This window comes from Thamnophis elegans, chromosome 1, assembly GCF_009769535.1.
Source record: "Thamnophis elegans isolate rThaEle1 chromosome 1, rThaEle1.pri, whole genome shotgun sequence".
Lineage (NCBI taxonomy): Eukaryota > Metazoa > Chordata > Lepidosauria > Squamata > Colubridae > Thamnophis > Thamnophis elegans.
In genome coordinates, this window is record NC_045541.1 from 76,290,784 (window position 1) to 76,310,278 (window position 19,495).

The following is a 19,495-nucleotide window of genomic DNA, read 5'->3' on the forward strand; positions in this document are numbered from 1 at the left end:
ATGCTAACTCTTGGCTGGCAAAACAGAAGCAATTTCCCCAAGATGTAATTATATACTTTGCTACAAGAGAGTTCAGAAACATCTCGGGGAAATTGCTTCTGTTTTGCCAGCCAAGAGTTAGCGCGATAAATTTTTTCGATCTGTGCTGGATTTTAAACTGATTAATATGATTGCACTTGTATACTGTTGCGTTGCTAATTCTAGTGTAAAAATAGGAAGCTGAATATATTGATAGATCGTAGAAATACACTGAAGGGAGGAGTAGAAGGAAAGAAGAAAGAGGGGTAGAGAGGGTGGGAGAGAGGATCGGAGGGAGGGTGAGATGGAAGGGAGGGAGTATATTGGGAGAGAGGAGTGATAGAGGGGGAAGGGAAGTAGGTTAGAGGGGAATGTTGGAGAGGAGAAAGGAAAGTTGGAGGGGTGTGAAAGAAAGGGTGTATGGAGGGTTGAAGTGGTTATATGGCCCCAGTTATGCACAGTATATATGTGACCGTATGAAATGAAAATGAAAAAAAACATATTTAAAACACGAAAAAAAAAGACAAACAAACCAAAATTAAACAGGGCAACTTGGGGTAGGGGACCAGTCTAAGCATCTTGCTAACATACCGCTTCTTCTGAAAGATTGACTTTGCTGGTATAGCCAAGACTGATACACACTTTGCTGCCTCCAACGGCAGTACATGGCTGAAACCAGGGAGGCTTGAGATCAGACTGTACAATCTGTATGGATATTGTGGCTGTGGCTGTGTGTGTCCCTGCCGCACCAGCATTTCCATCCTATGTAACAGAAAAATGGAGGAGAATAAATTGGAGAAGGTTCATAGGCTAAAAAGTATCTTGAAGTATTAGATCAATCCCTTCTAGTACATTTGCAAAAGGCAGCAGGCTGGATGATGATCCAAGAAATGGTACGGTTTATATCCATTATTTTGTAAAAGCTAACATTCAGTGATAAAGAGCCTCATATGATCCATAGTGTGGATGCACAATTCTGCAATCACCATCTTTCAATGGGGAAATGTTTTTTGTTTCAACATTTAAGCTAAATGTCTCAGAACTGGCAGATATCATGATTGGCAGTTTCAGCTTCAGAAGGAAAATTAAGCAGATGATAGAACATGCATTGCAAATATTTTGTTTGCAATAAAACTCACCATGGCCCTTAAAGTAAATCTCATAAAATTAATTGCTTCATAATCCAGGGCTTTACGCAAGTAAATTTGTGGGTTGTTAATTCCTTGTATATTGAAATAGTCCATTGCTTCCTATCAGTTAACAAGAGAGAATGCCAATTTTAATTACAGACATAGGAAATAATGCATGACACATACAATTCTGAGCTCAGTATATGTTTGTCCTCTTACTTCCAACCTCATGAAAAGTGAATCATGGAGATTCTATACTATTTTTCTTCCTTTCTAGAGAATAAATATAATTGTCCATAAATTGATGGATTTTTAAAATCTTGTTTATGACATTTCTTCTGCTGAGAGATACTAATTATAGTGATTAGCAAAACAATACAGGGCAGGGAATATATTGGAGGGAGAAACTCTGTCCAATGTAAATTCATTTTACAGTTGGAGTTTTCTTAATTTTTCAGGCGAAAATAACCTACTCTCTTCCAACACCCCCCCCAAACCTTATTTCATGGCTGAATGCTCTTATCGACACATTCCATGATTTATCTAACATGACCTTTCTGTAGATTAAGCCTGTTTTCAATTGACAAATGCTTCTTTTTACTTCCACTTTGTGGAGAAATGAAACATGCAGGTAAATGTGTGGTACTGTTCTATCTGATAATGTAATTACTAAGCCGTTTGGCATAAGACAGTCTTTCAGTTCTGATTCCCTCACTTCTCCAGTCTAAGCAGAAAAAGAGGCAATCTGCAGAGAAGAGGGAAACAATGTGTATCCTGCTTTGGAAGACTGCTTGTCAAGAAGAAGTTTAGCCTTTGAATTTATACTCTACATCTCAAGAGTTCAGTTGAACTATATACTAACTTGACTTCCTTCAAGGCTGTAGTACACTGTATTTAAATCAGCATCAGTAGCAGTTACGCTTGTCAGAGGTACGACAGTCGTGTTCACTTTTGTATCCTGAAAAGGGAAAATGTATCTTTAGAGGTTTATTGGATTGATCCACAGAAATACACATACAACACCCAGGAGCTCCAATCCAAAAATGTAGCCCAGAAAAATAAAAAAAGAGCAATGAATTTAGGATAAAATTAGGCCTGATCTTAATTTCATTAATTACAATCTACATGAAGTAAATAATACCCAGGAAGTGGTCTGAGCAAAAGATTGGGTGGTAAAAAGTCGGTCTTTTTCTATCTCAGGAAAAAAAAATCGGTATACTCATTTACATTTTAAGATAATCTCCATTAATACCACAATACCTTCTAAAGGTTCACCTTGCTGATTGGGACAATAAAATTATCATCAGATCTGCTTTGATTCTGTAAATTCAGTCACTTAATCAACAGAGAGCCAAAAGTCAGTTTCCAAAAGAGCTAAGTTCTATCTACTATTTACTTTTTCCACAGTAGCCTTATTTTAACCTTAACATTACTTTACTGATCAGCCATGGAGCTGAATGACTGGATGGATTTTCAAATTCCAAGTTTCAAATTCTAGGCCTGCTCACAAACCAATATAAAATACTGTGCATTTCAAGTAAACAAGTTACATACATACATACATACATACATACATACATACATACACATACCGTGTTTTCCCAAAAGAAGACAAGGTCTTATTTTCTTTTGACCCCTGAAATAAGCACTTGGCCTTATTTTTGGGGAGGTCTTATTATTTTTGAGATGCAGGAGGCGGCAAGGGTGGTCACCTCATGGCTGCTTCTGCCACTGAGCCAAGGTGGCGCAGTGGTTAAATGCAGCACTGCAGGCTACTGCTAGATCAGCAGTTCAGCGGTTCAAATCTCACCGGCTCAGGGTTGACTCAGCCTTCCATCCTTCCGAGGTGGGTAAAATGAGGACCCAGATTGTTGGGGGCAATATGCTGACTCTCTGTAAACCGCTTAGAGAGGGCTGAAAGCCCTATGAAGCGGTATATAAGTCTACTGCTATTGCTATTGCTTCTATGTTGCAATATTTTCAGGGAGGGCTTATTTTCAGGGGAGGGCTTATTTTAATGCATGCACTCAAAAGCCTGATCGGGCTTATTATACGGGGAGGTCTTATTTTCTGGGAAACAGGGTATATGTTTTTGTAGATTTTCACGGGTACAGGTATGCAGGTCTTGGCGTATTCAGGTCTTTTCCTGTGTAAGATTGAGAATATCTTGGCGACATTTCAACAAGGTCCCACTCACCATCTTCAGGCTGGTGCCTTCGGTTTTGTGCTTGTGCGAGCAAAGTGTGATCGGAGCTGCCGTTTTTCTATAAATATTGGTGGAGGTGTGTGGAGTGCTGGCTTTGTTGCTGTAAGCAAGTTGGTTGACTGTGTTGTTACATCTTGATTAGTTGATGGAGTTGATGTATGCAGATTAGTCGGCTGTTTCATAACATCCTGTGTGTCAGAGGTACTAGCTGTGTGCCCATTAGTCTTTTGTATTGTAACGACCTGGATAATGGGCTGTGTGATGATATCCTGAGCTCTAGTGTAGTGATATCCTGAGTCCTGTGCTGCAACATCCTGGGAGGTTGGCTGCATTGTAACATCCTGAGCCTTAGTGTTATAACCTCCTGAGTTCTGTGATGTAATGTCCTGAGCAGATGGCTGTGACGTAACATCCAGGGCTTTGGCTTGGCTTCGAGTTTGAGGTCTGGCCATGTGTTCATGGCGTGTGTCAGTTTGCTGTTGACAGTTTTTGAAACTAGCCCTAGTCAACAAACGAGTCCCAGCCATGAAAACCGACACCAGACCCAGAACAACACAGGACGCCACCACCAATCACCCTCACCAGACTCAAACCCAAACCCATCCCATAGATGAAATGCAACCACCACCCAGAAGCCAAACATGGCGGCATCACCAACTGCTGCACTCCCCTCCGACCCCCACACAAATCAAACTGACACATACCATGAACACATGGCCAGATTGCAAACTCGGTGCCAAACCAAAGCCCTGGATGTTACATCACAGCCATCTGCTCAGGACATTACGTAACATAACTCAGGAGGTTACAACATTAAGGCTCAGGATGTTAAAATGCAACCAACCTCCCAGGATGTTGCAGCACAAGACTCTGGATATCACTACACTAGAGCTCAGGATGTCATCACATAGCCCATTACCCAAGTCGTTACAACACAAAAGACTAATGGGCACACAGCTAGTACCTCTGACACACAGGATGTTACGAAACAGCTGACTAACCTGCATACATCAACTCCATCAACTAATCAAGATGTAACAACACAACCAACCAACCCGCTTACAGCAACAAAGCCAGCACTCCACTATTTATAGAATATTTATAGAAAGACGGCAGCTCCGATCACACTTTGCTCGCACAAGCACAAAGCTGAAGGCACCAGCCTGAAGATGGCGAGTGGGACCTTGTTGAAACATCGCCAACATACTCTCAATCTTACAAGGGAAAAGACCCGAATACGCCAAGGCCTACGTGTGTGTGTGTGTGTGTGTGTGTGTGTGTGTGTGTGTATGTTTTCTGAGGTTTTCGCGTGTATTAGTATGTAGGTTTCTAGTTATTCGGGTTTTCTCCTACGTAGAATTGGAGATGTCTTGGCGACGCCAAGGTTTTCTACATGGGAGAAAACCCGAATAACTAGAGACCTGCATCCTTCGGCTCGTCACAAGAGACCATCCAGACAGAAACCCAATATTTTTTACTGTTGCCTTTTTGTTACATTTGTTATATTTGTGCTGATAAATAAATAAAGGGAGACTAGTATAGATCTATTTCAAGCTATTTAGCTCTCATCAGCTAGCCATACCCTTGCTGGGAATTAAACCTGTGCTCTATTGCCTCTTAGGCAGATGTGTTAACCACTGAGCTACAGAGCTCGACTCCTTATCAGCCAGGCCAGGGTGAAAGGTATATATTTAAAGTCACAACCCCTGGTATGCCCAAATATGGGAGGAAGATCACACTTCCATTCTCTGTCCTTCGGCTCGTCACAAGAGACCATCCAGACAGAAACCCAATGGCTAGCTGATGAGAGCTAAATAGCTATATCTATATATCTATATCTATCTATCTATCTATCTATCTATCTATCTATCTATCTATCTATCTATCTATCTATCTATATATATATATATATATATATATATATATATATATATATAGCTATATATAGCTATATATAGCTATATATATATAGCTATATATATAGATATATATATATATATATATATATATATATATATATATATATATATATATATATATATATATATATATAGTGTCACAACCCCTGGTAAGCCCCAATTATGGGAGGAAGCTAACTGCTTCCATCATCTGTCAATCGGCTCGTCACAAGAGTCCATCACGACAGAAACCCAATATTTTTACTGTTGCACAAATAAACACACACACACACACACACACACACACACACATATATGAATGAATGAATGAATGAATGAATGAATGAATGAATGAATGAATGAATGAATGAATGAAATGTTAGCAAAACGGAGACATTGGGAAGGGCATAGGAAAATTTGTTATAAGTAGAGGGAAATCTGAGCTGTGATTTAAGATAAAAATACTTGGCAAAAGCATTTTAGAAGGTAAGCAGTGTGAAGGCCCGTTAGAAATAAATCTTGGAACATTTTAAATGTGTTAAATTATTATGCCCATTTCAATTAATGGTGGAATTGGTTGCATTTCAGTAAACTGATTTATAATAAAGAAAGGCATTAACCTTGTCCTATATTTTATTTAATTTGGAATTGATTTTTTTACATTGTATCCACTGATCAGATTGCATACTTTGGCAGAAACATTTCTCCAGCCTGCTTCTGGCCCTTAGAAGCAAATTTGGAGGGTGAAGAAGGCAGGCAGGCAGGCAGGCAGGCAGGCAGGCAGGCAGGCAGGCAGGCAGGCAGGCAGGCAGGCAGGAAACAGTATTTAAACAGAATAATTTGGATATCACTTTCTGAAGTAATCCTTATTTTATGGCCACAGTTGGGATTGGAATTTTCATTATATGGTCAGTGCAGCCATAAGTTGCATCGCCACATAACTAGACCAGATTTTATTATCATTTTACCATGCTGATAAAGTGAATCACATAGTCAGTAAACAAATCAAGTTTTCCAATTGACTCTTTTGTTAGACACTGTTTGGGAAATTCACAAACTGCAATCACAGGACCACAGAACACCACAACCAGGCATAAATGTAAGCTGGTTGCCAAGTGCCGGAATTGCAATCATGTGACTCTGGATGTGATGCAATGGTTATAAGTGTGAAGATATAAATCACTTTTGCTGAGACCATTATAATATTTTGAACCATTGTTAAATGAATGATTGTAAGTCAAGGACTACATATGAAAGGGATGGGACCTGATATTTTACAGAGACAAAAAATTATCAGCAAAGGATATGTATTTTACAAATAACAGCATATGATTTTGTGATGTTATTCTTTTGGAAATGCTGCTAAATAAAACAAAGTAGGCATATTAAAATAAAGACATGCATAAAATCCTTAGAAAGAAGCAGAGCTGCCTAGAAATTTGAATTGTGCTACAACTAGTTCAATGATGAAGGTGTGGGATATATCACAAATGTATATGGTATCTTGAATGTTTTTTTCCAAACTATTGTCCTAATTTCCTGTGATGATACAATGCCTAGTAGCAATGCCCATTCAATAATCTTTCTTAGCAGGAAAAAAAAAGCCTTATACATTTGACGAGTGTAACTTTGTGAGTGGAATTTTTCATCTTCCTTTACATTAGTTCACCGATACATGTATGTATTTCTCGTACAAAGTGATCATTCTCTCAATGTCATTGGCTCACTGGAACTATAATCATGTCCTTATTACTACATCCTGAGGGGACATATGAATACAATGGTTTACCTCAGGAACATCAACGGTGATGTTAGTTTGCTTGAACACCGGTCCATTATCATTTTCATTTTGAATTAAAATTAGAACTTTGATATTTTCTATCTAGGGGTAAATAAAGCAAAAGAAGGTTATCGGTGGATTTCAAGCTCAAAAACTCTGAAAAGCAAGAGCACATTGATTAGCCTTCCCCTCCCCCCCACCCCATTTGCTTCTTCATAAGTTTGGCTCTGCCCCTGCTAAGGTCTTGACTGAATCCCTGTTACCTGTGCTCTCTCACAGTCAGAAGAAAGTCTTTTGGGATCTATTCCTACTAAATTGGATCAAAACTACTTTGGCTAGATGTGTCTCTGGAAAAAGTATTTTGTGACCCAAAAGAGGCACAGCCTTGCATTATAATACACACTTTTCATTCAAAGTTTGAAGATAGTGATTTCATCACCCTATATTCTATCTGCCCCTTTTCTTTGCCACTCTGAATTCTGATTTAACATCTAGCCTGTTTCCCTGAAAATAAGACCTATCCAAAAAATAAGCCCTAGAGAGGTTTTACACATGCAGCTAATATAAGCCATACCCCCAAAATAAGCCCTACTTAAGAGACGGTGCAGCTGACTGCTTGCCCATTCTATCGGGTTGCTTGTGGTGCCATGGCCCCAAAGTGAGACTGGGTGGTGGTGGAGCTGCTGCACACGCCCAGCACCCGCTTACCTCAGGACCCTGTAATCAGGCCACCCATGCCCCTACACCTGCCTTGCAGTGGCAGCAACACCAGCAGCCATGTGCAGTAGAAGCCCACCAGCTCACTTCTTCTGCTTTCTCATGGCCGCAACGGAGCAGAAGGCCAAGTGGTGTGCTGGTGCTGTGGCTGCAAGGCAAGACAGATGTTGGGGAGTAGACAGCCTGGCTTCAGGGGCCCTGAGGTAAGCAAGTGCAATGCATGTGGGGAGCTCCAACCCCTGCCTCGTCTCGTGGCCATGGCACCAATGCATCGCTTGGCCTCCTGCTACGTTGTGGCCATGAGCAAGCAGAAGAAGTGGGCCAGCAACCATGCGGGATCCTGCTGGATGGGGCTGTGAGAGCTGCCATGGTGAAGCAAGGCATGTGTCAAGCCTTGACACACGTTTCAAGCCATACTTAAGAGCCTGTGCAGCCAGCTGCTTGCCCATTCCGTCTGGGTGCTCATGGTGCTGCAGCTATGAGGCGATGGGGTGGTAGTTGAACTGTCCTATAAGCCCCGAACCAGCTTACTTCAAGTGCCTCACAGCCAGACTATCCACGCCCTGACACCTGCCTTGTGGTGACAGCACCAGCGGCCGTATGCAGAGGAGCCCACGTAGCTGCTGGCCCAGTTCTTCTGCAATGGAGCAGCAGGCCAAGTAGTGTGATGGTGCTGCAGACGCGAGGCCAGGCAAATGTCAGGTTGTGGATGGTCTGGCTTTGGGAGGGGGGGGCTGAGGTAAGCCAGTCCAAGGCACGTGGGGAAGCTCCACCCCCCCACTCATGGCCATGGCACCAGTGTGTTACTTGGCCTCCTATTCCATTGTGGCCACAAGCCCAGCCAGCAGTCACGTGGGGTCCTGCTCGACTGGGCTGCCAGTCATCACTGCTGCGAGGTGAAGCAAATATCAAGGCATACGTGGCCCACATCCTCCTGCTCCACCATGAGCAAGCAGAAGAAGTGTGCCTCCTGTATATATAAAAATAGACACCCCAGTCTTATTTTCAGGGAAACCTGAATATATTCACATTTTTTTGGACAAATACTCCAACAGAGAGGTGTTAGGGAAAGGAACTCACAAAGCAAACACCCATTATTTCTCCAAACTATCATTTTTCTACACTTCTTGCATATTCTGTTTCCTTACAATTATTCCATGCCCCCACTTTCTAAAAGAAAGGGACTTTAAAAATCAGCAATTCTATTCAAAAGAATCATGCTTTGGTAATAGAAGAGATGCTTTATTTCACTATCCATTTAGGGCTAAAAAAAAACCTGCTTGAATCTCAGAAAAATTCTGTTACTCGATGGAGTTAGGGCGGATCCAAGTGAGTCCAACTCTTAGTCCATCTAGATCAGCTATGGCTCTTAAACAAATTCTAAATCAGAAAACTGGAGGAGGATCTTTTCTTTGTGGGCAGTATTAATGCTGTACAAAATTCTACCACCCCAAGGCCAATAATACAAAGCATAGATGAACTTCACAGAAGAGAAAATAAATTTATAATAGACTTCTTAACACAATAAGATATGGTTTGCTGTACATGTAATTCTTGATACAAAACCTTCTTTAATTTGTCTTTTGTATGTGCTAGACTTCAACTCCCACAATCCTCAGCCAGTATAACTGTGAGAGTGGTCCTATAGGACCACTATCAACCTTGCAAAGACATTTCTTCCAACATATTATACTTTGGTAGGACTAATAATACAAAGGGAAATTTGAAATATGACTCACTTGCAAACCTGCTTTCCAGCATATCAATTCCGGCTGAAGTAATTTTATCTCCTGCATTAAAAATAAATATTTTAATTTAAAGCAACCCTTTATGGCACAACTATTTTTTACACATATAATTCCCAGCAAATGCTGGTTCCCCCGGGCCTTGCAATGGAATCATTATTCTTTACATTAACACAGCCATTTCACCAGGGCTCAGAATAAATAAAAGCAGCATAGTTGTAGTGAGAGAAAATGCTTGCTAATATCCAGCATCCTAGCACTCTAAAGAGCCTTCCATCTGATATTCCAAAAATCTATCGACCCCTTGCAGTCAAATAGAGGTCCCTGAGAGCTGGTATGCCATGCATTTTGTTCAGCACTTTCTGTCATCTGCTGCCACCCACGAACAACTTTGAATGAGAAAATGCTGTCTTGGGAAAATATGTCCCACCCTGTTTTGTAAAACATACACAAAATCCAGCAGTTTCAGATCTTTCTCCCCCCTTGTTTTTGTGAAGGTAAGTAAAATCTGCTCAGGAAAACTGGCATTTTTTTCAGTGCAACAGAAGTGGAAAGATTGCTTAACAATTGAACATGCATCTGGATATCTCAGAAAGAAGATGATTCATTCACACCTGATCCTAAGTTGAGCATTTGAGATTAAAGCGATTAAAAGATAAGCCCATTTCTACTCTTCCATTCAAACTAGCAGCTTCCAAAGTATTATTTTTACAAGCATTTGTATATGTATTTGTGTCCATTATCTGTCTTACTCCTGGCATGTGTGTGATAGGCAATAAGGTTTCAGCAGTTGTTTTAACCGTAGTCTTATTCTAATGGAAAACAAGTGGATTTCCAATTGAGGTATGGCAACTTAAACACATCTCTGACAGAGGAAAGCTGATGACTGCAGCAAAAACTGCAGTAAATAGATTAACTCTTCAGAACCTCTCTGGATAAGAAGAGGATGGGATATCACCCACATGTGCTCTGGACAGTTGCTTCTTATGAGGATGCTGTAAGACAGTGATCCCCGTGGGTCTGAGAACCAGGAGATGAATGGACCAGTTATGCTCTCAATCGTAGCAGAACCCTTCAAAAGACATTGAGTCCAGGGACCAGAAACTGATGTCATGGTGACACAATGGTCAATCTCGGGGCTATGAGACCGCCACCGAAATTCCAGCCGCAGGACGGTCTAACTGGACCTAAACCATCCCGAAGAGACGGTGATAGGAAGGGTCATATCCTGCCAATTCCAGAGACATCCACAAAGTCTCTGGTGATCCAGGAATAGCCCCCTTGCCAGCAGCTAGGAAGCAGCCATTAAGGCTGGCGAAACTGCTGCCAGCTTCAGAAGTGAAAGTGCAGGAGAGAGCATGTCGTTCATGGTGAAATTTTTACCTTTTTTCTGATTTATGAAAACATCCTAAATGAAGAGAACTAACCTAAAATAAAGACTGATGAGAGAGAGTAAGCGGCAAATATAAGGCTACAGTCAAAGTGAAAGTTTTTTTCCTCCTTTTTATTGTCGGAAGACCGACTGGACTTTCTATTCAGCATAGTGTTAAATGGAGTGGGCTTTTTTCTTTTCCGTTTTTCTGCCTTTTACTTTTTGCATTGTTTGATAACTAAGTTCTACTGTTCCACTGTTTAAGAGTCTTTTTTAATATACAGCGATTTAAAGTTCATGTACTATTTTCCTTTTCCTCTTTTGGCTTTTTATTTTATTTTTTATTTTCTCTTAATAAGGCAGAGAACGCAATACAGAGAGGGAAAGTTTTGGATAAGTAACACTGCCACCTAGAGGCTCTGAAACTTTGTTTCTATTTTTTGTTTGAATTAATGTTTGGAAAAGGTTGCTTTCCAAGGTCACTGGCTCAGACAGGACTGATAGGAGAAGAGTTATTTACACAGATGCTTACTCTGAAATTTTCAGTCCTTGAAATTCTGCCTGGAGAGAATAGATAACAACTGTAAGAGTAAGCCTGGAGTGATCTTGAAAGGCTTTCATTTTATAAAAGTTTTGAATTTATTTTTTCTTTTGTTTAGAGAGCTTTAACTTTACAAGAAGCATTGAAACTATTTCTTTTCTTTCTTTCTTTCTTTCTTTCTTTCTTTCTTTCTTTTTTTTGCTAGTGGCAGTGTTTACTTCTTTTTGCTGTGAAGTTGGGTCCTTTGTCTGGTTGTTTTCAATTTTTGGTTTTTTTCAATTGGATTATGGCATAGAAAAGATTGAAGATTTTTATTCTTTTATGGGTTTTTCTTTTTCCTTTTCACATTTTTGATAGTAGATTTACCTACTGTCTCCATTTTGCTTTCTTGTTTTACTCTTCGCTTTTCCCCCACAGAATCTTCTTCCCTTTTTTCTCGGCCTTTTTGTTTTCTTTTTCTTTTACCTTTTTTCTTTTTCTTTTTTTTACCTTGGACCACCCCATGACCATTTTGGATTATAATTGACATTTTTCCTTCCTCTTTTCTTTTTTAAAATCTTTGATCACCTTATGGTCACTCTGGATTACAACTGACTTTTATACCAAGTGGTTATAACCACCGGCTCTGCAACAACAACACCCTCCTCCTCACCAGCAGGAGGACAAAGATCATTACAGACAATGTTGCAACAGGAAAAAGAAAAGGCAAGAGAGAAGGCAATTACCTTAGAGATGATTATGCAAGGAATTCAGAATTTACAAGTAAAAGCAGATACCAATCGCAAAGAGAAAAGAAAACATGGAAAAAAGAATTGAGACAATAGAACAACAAATGGGAAACATTGAACAACGAATGGAGAAGATGGAACAAAAAGCAGTTAAAACTGATGAAAAAATGATAGTATTCAACAAATGGTGATGAAATATGAAGATAGACTACAAAAAATTGAAGAAAAAAGTGACCAAAGAGAGAAGAAAATTGGGGAGATTGATAATAAACTGAGTGTGGTCAAAAAAAGATAATATTGGAATACTGAATTGGGAGATGGAAAGCTCAGAATTTTTTCTAAGATTCCAAAACATAGAAGAAGAAAAAGATGAAAACATGTTAGAAATAATGATAGAAATTTTGACAAATGTCCTCCAGTTAACCCAAGAGAATATGGCTGATGCTATAGATGAAGCATTTCAAGTTTTTACAAAATATGCAGAGAGAAATGATTTGCCATGGGAAGTTCATGTAAGGTTTCCCAAGAAAGCAATTAGGATGCAAATACTTCAAAAAGAAAGAGATAGACAACTGGAGTGCAAAGGCAAGGAGATTGTAGTTTTGAAGCAAATACCAAGAAGAGTGAGAGAATCGAGAAGAGAATATCAATTTTGACTAAAATTCTACTCAAAGAAGGTGTTAATTACAGATGGCTGATACCAGAAGGTTTAATGTTTGTATGGCAAGGACAAAGATACAGAATAGATTCAATTGAAAAAGCAGAAGCATTTTTCAAAGAACATCTCAGAGGGAAGGTTGAGGAGACTGGAAGAAAAGAATCGGTGACAGAATCACGAGTGGTGTCTTCGGCTTCGACTGGAAAAGAAGAAGGAGCAGTAGGCGGGATCGAGATAGTAGAAGGTGCTGTAGGTGGTGTGGATATTAGAGAACTATGAGAACCTAGAGCCACCAGAGCAATAAATCCTATGTATAAAACATAAATATGGAAGAGAAGAAAATGATCTCAATGAACATAAATGGACTTAATTCAGCAAATAAAAGAAAGAAAATATTTCACAAACTAGGGAAACTAAAATTGGATATAATTTGTCCTCAAGAAGTGCATATTCAAAAGCAACATGAATACTTATTAAGGCAATCAAAGCTGGGGAAAATGTTTACCTCATTGGCAACCTGTAAGAAAAGAGGATATTAAAGATATTATATTAAAGATACAATCCCAGTGGAACAAACTTAAATAGATGATGATGGAAGAATTTTGATGGTGGAAATTATGGACAATAATAAGAAAATGCTCCTAATAGCAATCTATGAGCCTAATGATAAGCAAGATGAATTCTACAGAAAATTACTCAGGAAAATAATGGATTTGGATTACTTAAATATTTGTATGATGGGAGATTTTAATGGAATTGTAGATAAGAATATGGACTATAATTCACAAAAAACAACAAAGTCAAATAGAAAGATACTCCCTAAATCCTTTTTTAAAATGATCGATGAGACAAGTTTAAAGGATGTTTGGAGAGAGAGAAATCCTACTAAAAACAATATACTTTTTATTCAAACAGACATTTATCTTATTCTAGAATCGATATGATATGGGCAGCAACTGAATCGGCCTATAACATACAGGAAATTGAATTGAAACAAGTACTTGAGCAGACCACAACCCAATGATAATTCAATGGAAAGGACAAAGAAAAAGATCTAGGTGGACATTAAACAACACTATATTAAAAGAGAAAGACTTTGTACAGAAAATGGAAAAGTAATTGGCCTTTTTCTTTAAAGAAAATAGAAAAGAGGAGACATCAATGCAGAATCTCTGGGATACAATGAAGGCCTACACCAGAGGCCTGATAATTGACTATACAAGGAAGAGAAATATAAAGAAAAGATAAACACTTAAAGGACTTGACAATGAATATAAGGGTCTTGAAAAAGAACTACAGAACTCCCCACAAAAGAAGGACATTAAAGTAAGAATGGATATGATTAAACACAAAATTGGGTTAATGGAAAAAGAGGAATTAGCCCAAAAAATTAGGGGTGCTAAACAGAATTACTTTGAAAATGCTAATAAACCAGGCAGATGGTTGGCATACAAACTGAGAAAAGAGAGAGACTCAAAGAAGATATTGCAGTTAATGGATGATCAAGGGCAAACCTGTTATGGGAGTGAAGAGAAGAAAAAAATTATACAAGACTACTACTGTAACTTATACGATCATGAGAATACAGAAGAGGCAAGAGTGAAACAATACTTACAGGAAGCCAACTTACCCCAGATACCAAAAGAAACTGTAACAATGCTAGAAGGCAAAATAACTAACTAACTAACTAATAATTCCAGTCTGGCTATCAACTATTGAAGCCTTTTCATACACAATGATATACAAAAAGGAACAAACAGTTAGATATGGTGAAATATTGAATGCAGAGGGTGAACTTAAATCTATGCAAGAACTGGCAAAGGAAGGTATAAAGATGAACTGGTTTTCATATGTGTAAATACAATCTAGATATGACAAGACCGTAAAGAGGAATGTTTTTATGATAAAATGACTGAGTTAGATAAAATTTTGATGGGTACTGATGAAAAAGTAATTAAAAACTTTATGAACACTTACTAGAGGTTACGTTAGAAGAAGAACAAGTTAAAGGAACTATGCTAGCTTGAGGGAAAAAAATTGGGCATGAGATTGAATTAGAGAAGTGGCAGAAATTGTGGTCCCAAAGTTACAAAATGACAATGTCAACAGCATATAAAGAAAATTTGTCTAAGATGTTTGGAAATGTCATCAGACACCGGGTTCGTATTACCATATGTGGTGGACTTGCATAGAAGCTAAAAAATATTGGACTAAGAACCACACGTGGTTGGAGAAAATGACACAAAAACGTATAGACTTTAAACCAGAAACTTTTTTATTGGGAATTATACCAGAAATATATAATAGAGACTTGAAATATTGATTGTAAATGTTTTAACAGCAGCTAGAATTGTATTTGCAAAATATTGGAAAAATGAGAAAATGCCAACGCGGGAGGAAACTATTCAAAAAATTATGGAATGGGTGGAAATGAGTAAATTGACATTTGAAATTAGAGAAGAAGAAAATGAACAATTTTACAAGGTTTGGGATTTGTTTTATCAATGGTTAGATAAAAAATCATGGTAATGGAAAAAGTGTGAGAACTTTTTATATTTTAAGAATAATACAATGATATATGCAATACTATAAGGATTTAGCACTGTTAAATAGATTAGAACGATGTAATGGAATGATGTATGTATGATTTCAATATATAGAATATTTTGTTTAAAATGTAGGAATAATAATTGGAGTTGAACGACTGATGCAAAATGATGATGTATGTATGGATTCAATATTTAGAATATCTTATTTAAAATTAAGGAATAATAATTACAGCTGAAAAATTGACATATAACAATAATGTACTTATGTTTATCTAATGAACAATTTGTGATTCAATATATTATTGTAAGTGGTGACCATGGAAAGGACACACAAAATCTTGTAACGAAATGACACGCTATATGAAATAGAAGAAGGTTGTATGTGTTTTATGTTTTTGTTTGTTTTTGTTTGTTTAAAAATAATATATATATATATATATATTAAAAAAAGACATTGAGTCCACTAACCTCACTTTCTAATCAAAAGTTGCTTATTCAATGCTCTATTACAGATCTTCGGATCAACGGTTTTGAAAAGCTACCTGGATAGTTTACTTTCTTTTTTTAATAAAAGAAAAATTAGCTATAAGTTTAAGAATTTAAAGAATTGGAAATAAATGGAAAAAAGTTAGATATGTTTTTGATGTAAAGGTTCATACAATTTTAGAATTTAGAAATTTATATTTTTTATATGTGTATATTTTTACCATAAGATTTCAGAAGTAATAAAATAAAATAATCAATACTTCATTAGGAATCAGAATATGTTGGGTTTTTTTAACTTAATATAAAATGTATTTATTATTTATTGAAAATATATTATTTCAGAAATTGAACATTGGTGGGGACTAAAAAGTATAGGCAGAAAAGGAAAAAGGAAAGGAAAAGAAAAGAAAAAAAATGTATGAACAGCAATAGCAATAGCACTTCAACTTATATACCACTCCATAGTGCATTACAGCTTTCTCTGTCAGCGTATTGCTCCCAACAATCTGGGTCCTGATTTTACTGACCCTGGAAGGACTGAGTCAATCTTGAGCTGGTCAGGATTTTGAAGAATGGGCCAAACATTTAGTAGTTACAAAATCAGAATTGTCAGCAATGATGTCTGTTTCTTTATGTCCAGGAGATATTAAATCTGATGCATTGAAGAAATACTAGAACTAGAAATATTGAATAATAAAAAAGGCATGGATTAGAGAAGGCAGGCCTTTATGGAAAATATGGCAAATTGACCACTACAGCATTGCCAACAAGCAGAGCTGCCATTTGCAACTTTTCAAAATGGATCAAAGAGTGACACAAGATTGCATGAACTGTTTCTCCTGATGGACGTTCCTTTTTCTCACAAGTGAATGCAAGACAGCGATCTCCTGTATGTGAGGAGGGGACGGTGGATTGAGAGATGATGGGGGAATCCACCATTTTGCTTCCATTACAAATGGAACCTTGCAAAGGACATTAAGTTGTGCTAACTTCCCTTGCTAACGATTTTCCAAAATTGCCTATTCATTGTTTAAAAACAAACTTTGACACCTTCAAAGTAATGAAGCTGGAAGCATCAGGTGAGTGAACCTTCAATCCTCAATATAAGAATATGGACTAAATATTATGAAAGTAGATCTTAAAACAGACAGCAAAATGTAAACAAAGCTTTGGCAACACAAAGTTTTAAGGACTCAGAAAATGTTTTGGACCTTACATATTAAAATTTTGAAATGATTTTTTTTTAAAAATGCTTGTGGAAAAGAAAAATTCTTTTTGAAATTGGAATTATAAGACAAGCAATCTATAATGATATTTTAGAGACATCTTTGAAGAGTTGCATAGAGTTTTGTGTCAAGAAATGACAGTTATGTTATGTCTGCCAGAGAACAATTTGTTCCAAAATGAAGATGTTACCAAATGAGACATGCAGCAAAATCTATTTGAGGAAGATATGAACAAGACTTTGAACAAAAATTTGCTATCAGATATACTGAATGAGGTTCTAAAAATCAAGAAGGAAAAAAAAATCCCCAAGAATAATTGGAATCATTTCATTTCAATTATTGGTGGATTTATAAAAGAGACTATTTAAAGCGCTAAAGAGTTTTTAAATTTTTTGTTTATAGTAGGATATTAGCATCATTTCAGGACTTTAAAACGGGATTTTGTTATAGCTAAGAAGCAATGATGAGTTTTATACATATTAATTAATGTTAAAAGCTCTATTTAGATGTTTTCCTGATTACTGGATTTAAAGAAGATGCTATTTATTTGATTTGCCTATTGTTAAGAGAGGGTTGATGCAATGAAGAATTTATATTGGTTAGCTAAGGGAAGGTGAAGGGAACACAGACTTGTTTATATAGTCAGCCACAAAGAGAATAGGAAATCCTTTTCTTGTGGGAAGGAGGGAAATAAATAAATATATATATATATATATATATATATATATATATATATATATATATATATATATATATATATATATATATGTATATATATATATATATATGTATGTATGTATGTATGTATGTATGTATGTGTATATATATATATATATATAAAGTCACAACCCAAATATGGGAGGAAGGTCACACTTCCACTCTCTGTCTTCGGCTCGTCACAAGAGACCATCCAGACAGAAACCCAATATTTTTTACTGTTGCCTTTTTGTTACATTTGTTATATTTATGCTGATAAATAAATAAAGGGAGACTAGTATAGATCTATTTCAAGCTATTTAGCTCTCATCAGCTAGCCACACCCTTGTTGGGAATCGAACCTGTGCTCTATTGCCTCTCAGGAAGATGTGTTAACCATTGAGCTACAGAGCTCGACTCCTTATCAGCCAGCCAGGGTGAGAGGTATATATTTAAAGTTGCCCAAATATGGGAGGAAGGTCACACATTTGGGCATACCAGGGGTTGTGACTTTAAATATATACCTCTCACCCTGGCTGGCTGATAAGGAGTCGAGCTCTGTAGCTCAATGGTTAACACATCTGCCTTAGAGGCAATAGAGCACAGGTTCGATTCCCAACAAGGGTGTGGCTAGCTGATGAGAGCTAAATAGCTTGAAATAGATCTATACTAGTCTCCCTTTATTTATTTATCAGCACAAATTAAAAACACAAATATATATATACATACACATATATATATACACACACACACACACACACACACACACACACACACACACACACATATATATATATATATATATATATATATATATATATATATATATATATATATATATATTAGATTTTTACAACCCCTGGTAAGCCCCAATTATGGGAGGAAGCTAACTGCTTCCATCATCTGTCAATCGGCTCGTCACAAGAGTCCATCACGACAGAAACCCAATTTTTTTACTGTTGCCTTCGTTATATTTGTGGTTTTTTTTATTTGTGCTGATAAATAAATAAAGGGAGACTAGTATAGATCTATTTCAAGCTATTTAGCTCTCATCAGCTAGCCATACCCTTACTGGGATTTGAACCTGGGCTATATTACATACTAGGCAGACTTCTTAGCCATTAGGCCACAGGCTCTTATCTGTTATCAGGCCTAATGGCTAAGAAGTCTGCCTAGTATGTAATATAGCCCAGGTTCAAATCCCAGTAAGGGTATGGCTAGCTGATGAGAGCTAAATAGCTTGAAATAGATCTATACTAGTCTCCCTTTATTTATTTATCAGCACAAATTAAAAACACAAATATATATATATATATATATATATATATATATATATATATATATATATATATATATATATATATATATATGTTATATTTATGCTGATAAATAAATAAAGGGAGACTAGTATAGATCTATTTCAAGCTATTTAGCTCTCATCAGCTAGCCACACCCTTACTGGGAATTGAACCTGTGCTCTATTGCCTCTAAGGCAGATGTGTTAACCATTGAGCTACAGGGCTCGACTCCTTATCAGCGAGGCCAGGGTGAAAGGTATATATTTAAAGTCACAACCCCTGGTATGCCCAAATATGGGAGGAAGGTCACACTTCCACTCTCTGTCTTCGGCTCATCACTTGTGACGAGCCGAAGACAGAGGTTTAGGTTAGGTTTAGGTTTAGGTTTATTGGGATTTATATGCCGCCCTTTTCCCTGAGGGGACTCAGGGCGGCTTACAACCACAG

General features: G+C 37.4%; 1 protein-coding gene across 1 annotated transcript in view; it reads right to left on the minus strand.

Annotated features, from left to right (window-relative positions):
- The window catches only part of CDHR5 (cadherin related family member 5), a 44,607-nt gene that overhangs the window by 18,247 nt on the left and 6,865 nt on the right, over positions 1-19,495 (minus strand). The window contains 5 exon segments of the mRNA XM_032212699.1: positions 610-780; positions 1,158-1,268; positions 2,011-2,106; positions 7,042-7,134; positions 13,299-13,310. Of these exon segments, the coding sequence (XP_032068590.1) occupies positions 610-780; positions 1,158-1,268; positions 2,011-2,106; positions 7,042-7,134; positions 13,299-13,310 (483 nt within the window).